Source organism: Capsicum annuum, chromosome 8 (genome assembly GCF_002878395.1).
Source record: "Capsicum annuum cultivar UCD-10X-F1 chromosome 8, UCD10Xv1.1, whole genome shotgun sequence".
In the NCBI taxonomy this organism is placed as follows: domain Eukaryota; kingdom Viridiplantae; phylum Streptophyta; class Magnoliopsida; order Solanales; family Solanaceae; genus Capsicum; species Capsicum annuum.
The window spans coordinates 159,285,077-159,294,282 of record NC_061118.1 but is presented as its reverse complement, the minus strand read 5'-3'; the positions used below and the strand labels follow the sequence as shown (position 1 = coordinate 159,294,282).

Genomic DNA, 9,206 nt, shown 5'->3' with positions numbered 1-9,206 from the left:
ATGCCAATTGATAATACTTTAGGAGTTCCTACTAGCACTGCCGGTGGACTCGCCGGAGGATTGGCCGGAGGAAACACCATTGCAATTGACTACAATCATCCTTTGTTTTTGCATGCTTCCGATGGGCCGGGATCGCTGCCGGTCGGAATTCAGCTTGTCGGAATGAAGAATTATATGTTGTGGAATCGTGCGATGAGAATTGCACTTCTGGGGAGAAACAAATTGGGGTTGGTTGATGGAACAATTATGAGAGAAACGTATGGATCGGAATTGGCATATCTTTGGGATCGTTGTAATGCCATTGTTGTTTCGTGGTTGACTAGTAACATTAGTCGTGACCTGTTGAGTGGCATATTGTTTCGATCCAATGCTCACCTAGTTTGGAAAGAGCTGAAGGAAAGATTCAATAAAATCAATGGATCGAGACGGTATGCTCTGCACAAGGAGATTTTTACCTTGTCTCAAGGAACGCAATCTGTTTCGATGTACTACTCCAGGCTCAAAGACTTGTGGGACGAATACGATTCAATGATACCACCACCAACTTGTAATTGTGAGAAATATAAGGACTATTTAGCTCAGCTTCATTATCAACGATTATAGAAGTTCATGATGGGGCTAAATGATGGATACAGTCAGGCGCGTAGTCAGATTCTTATGAAATCGAAGATGCTGGATGTTAATCAGGCATATGCCCTAATTGTGCAGGATGAGAGCCAACGACTTGCAGTAGGGAGTAACTTTTCTGGTTATGATGGAGCAGGTCCAAACTCAACTGTCTTATTCACGGCTAGAAACGCAGGGTCCAAGAAGAAAAGTTGGGGCACTATGTGTGACTTTTGCCATGTGAAGGGACACATGAGGGAAGATTGTTTCAAACTCATGAAGTGTGCTCATTGTGGTAAACAGGACATGTGATAGAGAAATGCTACCAACTCATAAGCTATCCTCAAGACTTTAAACAAAAGGGAAAACAAGTTATAAATACTAATGCTGCAGCTAATTTTGCTATCCCTCAGGAGAATGTTGTGGTTCCACCAGATCAATACAAGGAATTTACCATGTGGAAGTAAATGCAACAAATGACCAAAGAGGAACCTATTGTCAACATGGCAGGTAAGTGTTTCTTTGCTCAATCAGATCAGACTAAATGGATAGTGGATTCCGGTGCAACTAATCATATTACTACTAGTGATAAGAGTCTGTTACTGCATGATGATAAAGTAGAAAATGCTGGAAATGTTCTCATGCCCACTGGTGCTACAGCTGATGTTAGTCACATAGGGAATTTCCAACTCACAGGAGGTGATTTACTAAAGGATGTCTTATGTGTACCTACCTTTAAACTCAATCTCTTGTCGGTTTCCAAAGTGACAAAAGATTTGAATTATTGTGCTAAGTTTTTCCCTGAACACTGTGTGTTTCAGGATCTTTGCACTAGGAAGGTAAAGGTGACTGGTAGAGAGGAACAAGGGTTGTACATCTTGACCACACCTCCTTCTGAAAATGTAATAAGTGGAATGAAGTCCTTGTCAGTGATTGGAGATTGTGATCCGGAATTATGGCATAAGAGACTAGGTCATGTACCTATGTCAGTATTAAGGAAAATTCCAGTTTTCAATAACAGTAGTTGTTTTTACTTACAACATTGTGATGTTTGTCCTAGGTCTAAGCAGACAATATTACCATTTCCTACTAGCAGTACCAGATCTGTTGAGACTTTTCAGCTTATTCATTTAGATGTACGGGGTCCCTATCATGTTGACACACAAAATGGAATGAAGTATTTTCTTACTGTGATTGATGATTTTTCCAAATGAACTTGGTGTTTTCTATTAAGGCTTAAATCTGATGTGTCAGAAGTATTGAAGAATTTTATTACTATGATTGTGACTCAGTTTGGTAAGAAGATCAAATGTTTTAGGTCTAATAATGGTTCAGAATTCTTTAACCACACTTGTAGCACTTTATTTCAAGATCATGGGATACTGCATCAAAGTTCCTGTCCTCACACCCCATAACAAAATGGAGTGGTAGAGAGAAAGCACATGCATAATTTGGAGGTGGCTAGGGCCATCAGATTTCAGGGCTCATTACCTCTAAGGTTTTAGGGTTATTGTGTGGAAGCTGCAGTCTATATTATTAATAGAATGCCCTCTTCTGTATTACGCAACAACTCACCATTTGAATTACTATATCATCATGCTCCTTCTTTAACACACATGAAACTAATTGGGTGTTTGTGTTATGCTACTGCCTTTCCCAAGCAAGACAAATTTGCTCCTAGAGCCTATAAATGTGTGTTGTTGGGTTATGGAGTATATCAAAAAGGTTATAGACTCTACAACTTGGAGAGTAGATCTTGCTTTATAAGCAGGGATGTAGTGTTCTATGAGGAAAGATTTCCTTTTCAACAAAATGTGGCTCTTGAGAATGTCAATGATGTGCATTTTTCTACCCGCCTCTCTACTCATTTCTCTGATGATTCATTTGCTGATAGTTCTGTACTCCAGCAGTTAAGGAATCCTGCACTTATTTGATTCTGATACACATAGTCCTGGTGATGTTATTAATGACCATACTGCAGCAGCTAATGATGAACCTATAATGGTTGTTTCCACTGAAGATATAGGCGTATCAAATGATGTAATCATGCATGTAGGTGATGGTGCAGCTATACATCAAGCACCACCTATTTCAGAACCTGAAGAGAGAGTGTTGCAACCACCAGCACCACTGCAAAAAAGGTCTACCAGAACTTCTAAACCACCTAATTGGTTGCAGGATTATATAGGTAATAAGTCTAAAGCTGCAAATGCCTATGTGTATCCCCTTTCTGATGTCATTGGATATAATGCATTATCACATAAATATCAAAGTTATTTAGCCCAATTTACCACTGAGATAGAACCCAAAGACTTTAAAGAAGTAGTTAAAGATCCAAGGTGCATAGAGGCAATGCAAACGGAGATCAAGGCTTTGGAGGATAATGCAACCTAGTCTATTGTTGATTTACCACCAGGAAAGAAAGCTATTGGGTGTAAATGGGTTTACAAGATCAAATATAAAGCCACAGGTGAAGTGGAAAGATTCAAAGCAAGACTAGTTGCAAAGGGATATAATCAGAAGGAGGGATTAGACTATCAAGAAACATTTTCCCCAGTAGTTAAGATGGTAACAGTGAGAGAAGTGGTGTCTATAGCAGCTATGCAAGGTTGGGGCATTCATCAAATGGATGTTTACAATGCCTTCTTACAGGGTGATTTAAATGAAGAAGTATATATGCAAATACCACTAGGATTTGCAGGTCATGGGAAACATCAAGTGTGCAAATTATCCAAGTCTTTATATGGCCTTAAACAAGCATCAAGACAATAGAACATCAAGCTCACCAATGCGTTGTTGCAGTCGGGTTTTGTTCAAAGCCACCTTGATTATTCCTTGTTTACTAAGAGGGACAAAAACAGACTAGTAGTGGTTCTGGTTTATGTAGATGATCTTATGATCACTGGCAATGATAATGTCCTAATTCAGGACACCAAGAAAGATCTTCAACAGTACTTCAAAATCAAGGACTTGGGGCACTTAAAATACTTTCTTGGGATTGAATTTGCAAGGAGCAAGGAGGGGATTTTAATGCATCAACACAAGTATGCACTTGAACTCATCTCAGACATGGGCTTAAGAGGTGCTAAGCCTTGCAAAACTCCATTGTAAGTTAATGTGAAACTTACTTCTTTGGACTTTGATAAACTTGTTGATGAAGGTAATGATCCTTTGTTGAGTAATCCTAGTGAATATCAAAGCATGGTTGGTAGAAATCTCTATCTTATTATTACCAGACCCAACATTGCTTTTGCGGTTCAGTGTCTTAGTCAGTTTATGCTTGCGTGCAGCTATTAGAGTGCTTAAATATGTTAAAAATTCACCTGGATTAGGGGTTTTCATGTCATCTTTTGTTGTTCCTCAGCTCACAGCTTATTGTGATGCAGACTGGGCTGCTTGCCCGAATACCAGAAGGTCCATTACTGGTTATATTCTCAAGCTTGGTGACTCTATCCTTTCTTGGAAGTCTAAGAAACAATCCACCATTTCTCGAAGCTCTACTGAAGCTGATTATAGAAGCCTTGCTTCTATAGTGGTCTGGTTCCAGTGTTTTGTGATAGCAAGTCTGCTATCCAAATAGCCTCTAACCCTGTGTTTCATGAACGTACAAAATATATTGACATTGATTGTCATTTTATCAGGGAAAAAGGTTCAAATGGGGCTTGTGAAGTTGCAGCATATTTCCACTCACAATCAGCAGGCCGACATCCTCACCAAAGGACTTGGTATTGCTCAACATTGTCATCCGCTGTCCAAGTTTGGATTAAAGAACATCTTCATTGCGCCTAGCTTGGGGGTAGGGTGTCAGAGGCGGATCCAGGATCCAAACTCACCGGGTGTCAAGTAATTCAATCGGATTATTCATCTTTTCGATCTATAGGATAATTAACAAATCAATCAATAATAAAAGAACAATAGTAAAATGACCAAATTTAAACTTTTAATAATATTACTAATATCATAATATCCATAATTCATTACAATTGCCCACAACGAGTTTTCATATTCTGAAAACGATCCACGATGACATCATTACTTACATTTTTAAATACATCACGCTGTATGTAACATACTAAACAATCATTTAAATATTGATCACCAATACTATTTCGCACTTCATTTTTTATGTGCTTCATGGAAGAGAATGTTCTCTTAACAGTTGCCATAGCGACGGGTAAAACTAAAGTCAACTTCACAAGTAAATAAACAAGTGACTAAGTCGCTACAAGATTTGCCTCAACTAATGCGTTTGCCAGATCATATTTGCCTCAACTAATGTTTCAAGACAGGTTGACAAGGCCCTTTTTCAATATAATATCTCCTCACTTCATCTTGTATTCGAGGATCATAATCAAAAATAGGTCTTCTTTCTCCCGAATCGGCTTTAAGTGAACCCAAATCGAGGTCAGTTATAAGACAAGAATGATTGACATTGACATTACTAGAACTTGATTGTGAATAATTAACCTTCTTGAAAAAATTCTCCATCTCAAATTCTCAATCACAAAACTAGAACACTTTCTCCTAAATCAAGTTATCAAGATACATAGATAATTTCAAATTTGGGTTTCTAGGCTCAAGAAAGAGAAACAAAATAATTTTTCAATATAACTTACGGAGAGAAAACAAAGAGAGAGAGAGCAAGTAGCAGCAGCAGGAAACCTCAAGAACAAGAGTCTCAGTCGATGTTTTGATTTGAAATTTGGAAATATTTTTTTTTTATTTGGAAAGAGGAATTTGGCCTTTCTTGGTATCAAGTACGCGTTGCAATTATTAACAAAGCCAGCTGGTGCCTTACCTTTTTAATAAAAAATTATTAACAAAAATGGTTTTAAAAAACAAATGCTGTCAATAGGTTTCGAACACAAAGACCTTGGAGCTACAAAACCAACTCTTTGCCACAAGCACTAGACAATGTCTTATTATTGTGGGTAGCAGACTTAATTTTTAACTATATCTGTGTATATATACAGCTATATATATAGAGTTTCCGTCAAAGTTTGCGGGTGGCGTGCCACCCCCATGGGCCTTAATAGATCCACCCCTGGGGGTGTTGAGGAATTAACTAACTGTACAGCTGTACCTTGAAGTTAATTCCTCACTATTATTTCTGTTATAATTGTACAGAGTAGTTGTAATTAACTAAGCTAATGATGAGTTAGTTTAGCAAATGATTAGTGAGTTAGGCGGTTATACGAATGTGTTTATAAATATCAACACTATGTACAGATACTAAAAAAATAAAATGAAAATTGAAGAAAAACTTCCACAAATTTCCTCTTCCTTTCTGTTTTCTTTCTTTGCTTTTCATTGATCAAATCATAACGTAGACCTCATCCCTACCTCAGAGGTAGAGAGATTGTTTATGATAGACTCTCGGTTTAAGAAAAAACAGTCCAAAACAGTTCAAGGAAATAAGTAACAGGGTACAAGAACCAACTACTAAGAACAAAACAACAGATACTAACAGAACAAAAACTAGAACAAAACAATATGATAATCGAGATAGAAGAAATCAACATATAGTAACATAAATGGGTGGACAAGAAACTACACGAACAATACTACGACTACTAATATGAGCGGACTAAAAGGTGATTTTCATTTTTTGTTGGCAGAATGAAACAAATAAGATGATTTTCAAGATTGATAGCATAAAGGTGTAAGAAGAAATCTACAGTAACCCATTTTTTTTTTTTTAATACATGTAAGTACATACCTTGAAATATAATGAGAGCCCCCGGCCGCCACCTCTGTTTTTGCTGCATAGTAACAATCCATGGCTACCTACAATATCTAAAATATCGCGCACAAACTAAAAGAGTGCCAGGAAATGCTAAATCTTTACTCATATTCACGATGGGACGCCACTTCTCTTTTTTACTACACAATTTTTGGATTATAAGTTTAAGCAAATTAGTGTTGAGTGAATACCTAAATAGCTTATAAGTTACTCCCACACATGAAAATTTGGGAGTGTGAGTTTTTCTTTAATTGAAATTTTTCTATATGCATTTTAAATATTTTTAATTATTAATTAATGTAATTTGTAGTATTTTTACATAGTTTTTAACTATGTAAATTTGATTTCAAAAAATTGAAAACTTCTACATCTAAATTCAATCAAATTGGATGGAATGTCCAGATTAGTCTGAAATATTTAGATTCTCCCCAATAACTATAATTTTGAGATAATTTAGTGTAACTTAGGATTGACAATTCATAAAATTATTCCTTTAGAATTAGAAGAGCTAAAACTATGTTTTTCCTGTATGTTCGAGTTCACAAAATATTGGCATAAGACGTTATCAAATTCATCAAAAATGTATATACGACGCTCAAACAAAGAAGAGTCCGGCCAGGTCTGAATTCAGGCACGGCCCATCCATCCGTCTAACTATGATGTGATAAGTGAGCAAAAATAAAAACTATTTCAAACACAAAGCTAACATAACAGGGCATAAAAAGTCAATGAATTGTAGTATGGAAAAACATCAAACTCTATTTAGTTTCGAGCTCCTACACGCACACACACACCAAAAAAATATACTATATATAGTATATCGAAGTAGAGTCATGGATAAACGAGGGGACATCGAGTTATGCCGCTAAGAAAATTGTTGAGTGCATCTTGGTTGTCTGGAACATATTTTCTGAGGGCTACAACATAGTCAGGATCAAATTTTCCAGTGAAACAATGGATCCTGGTGAGTTGACGGAAGAAGTCTTTGCAGAAAACTGCATTATAATTAATAGTAGCACCATTACTTTGTCCTGTTGCAGGTCGTTTCCTGCCAAAATAGTGCTTCACGCAAAACTCTGCAAGTGATAACTTATTATTGTCATCGTGGCCGTCCTCGTCGTTGCTGCTGAGGATTAGATGGAGGGCCATAAATAGTGCAGAAACTATGAGTATTTGAATGAGGATTCGAAAGGGTGCCATTATTACTCTATTGATTATTGTTATCCTGCTATTCCTTGTTAGATTGAAAGGGTGCCATTATTACTCTATTGATTATTGTTATCCTGCTATTCCTTGTTAGATTTTTTTATACTGTTATGCTTACTACGTTGTGAACGAGAAATAGATTCGAAGGGATTATTATTATTTGGAAAAATTGAATTCCCAATCATGGATAAACTTCAAATCGGTGACTTGCTAAGTCGGTCAATCTACCCAAAAGGGTATATGGGCCATCAAGGCTAAGTTAACCCAGCCCATCGGTTAGGCCCAAACCTTAGTAGGCGTTTATCCATATTTCATTGTGAAAAATAGGGAAAAAAAAATTGTTCTGACCGTGAAAAATAATATTCAGAAATTGGAGTTATATTTGATCATGAAACAAATTAGAATTATTTTGAATTTTTGTGAATAATTTGAAATGAAAAAAGCTTTTTGGTGTAAAAAATATAAAAACTACTATATTTCAAAAATACTTATTTTCTTCTAAACGTTTGATCAAATATTTCACTATTTTAAAAAATATATTTTTCTTTTTTTACAAAAACAATAACTATTTTATAATAAGCAAGTATATGTTTGAATAAAAGCGTTGAAACTATAGTTGGAATTGATAACTAGTCAAATTACTACAAAATACTAGGGTGTTATTAAGGGGTTCGCACATTCTTTACTACTTGCACCATCCCAAGGGTAATAACTGGCTGAACTGAGATTATGGATGTTATCAATAGGAAATAACAGCAGGACCTACTTAAATATCCTAACACCACCAAATATTAACTATTTTTTAAAAGCCCAATAGGATTAAAAAAAGAAAAAAATACATAAAGTGACATATTTAAATATTAAATTACAAAAAATAATAATACTTTTATCAAATTATATTTTGTAGCATATGTATTTGTATTTTTGTAGCAACAGTTTGCAAAAATATAAAATACATATAAATCATAAGGGCAGTAAAAATTATATGTATTTGTATTTTTATAGCAACAATTTGTAAAAATACAAAATACAACTTGCTATATTATGTAATTATGAAACTGTTGCTATGAAACTCATAATTAAGGGGATAAGTATGTTATTTCTGAATTTTAGCTTTTTAGCTTAAGTGATTAAAAACTTAAAATAAGTGCTTACAAGTTAAGCAGATAAGTGTTTGAATAAAAGTGCTGAAATTGAAAAAAAGTTGCTGATGTGTTTGGTAAATAAATAATGTTCAACACTTTTTTATTTTTAAAATAACTTAAATATCATTAAAGTTGTTAACACCATAAATAAGATGAATTATTTATAATTTTTAAATCTAAAGTAAATTTTTGAACAAACCTATGATGTAATGAAGTATTCGATGAAAATAAAGAAGAAAGATGAAGAGGAAATTGAAGGGAAGAGATGAAGCGAAACGGCAAAAAAAAAAAGAAAAAAAAATTATATACTAAAGACTACAAATTTATATTGTTAGAATTGGAGAAAAATATAAGGGATAAAAAGATAAATATTTTGGTCAAATCTAAAAAAATAAAATTTAATCTAAAAAGCAAAAATCTAAGTACCCAATTTCTCACTTTTTGATTTGTTTAATCAGTTTTAACTTTTTTTAAACACTTTTTTATTTTACCAAATACCTTAAATA

General features: G+C 34.9%; 1 protein-coding gene across 1 annotated transcript; it reads left to right on the top strand.

Annotated features, from left to right (window-relative positions):
* On the top strand, positions 1-1,802 carry LOC107839809. The gene has a single exon (XM_016683445.2). It carries the CDS (start codon positions 1-3, stop codon positions 601-603), a length of 603 nt encoding a protein of 200 aa, XP_016538931.1. The 3' UTR covers positions 604-1,802.
* The last annotated feature ends 7,404 nt before the right edge of the window (positions 1,803-9,206 follow it).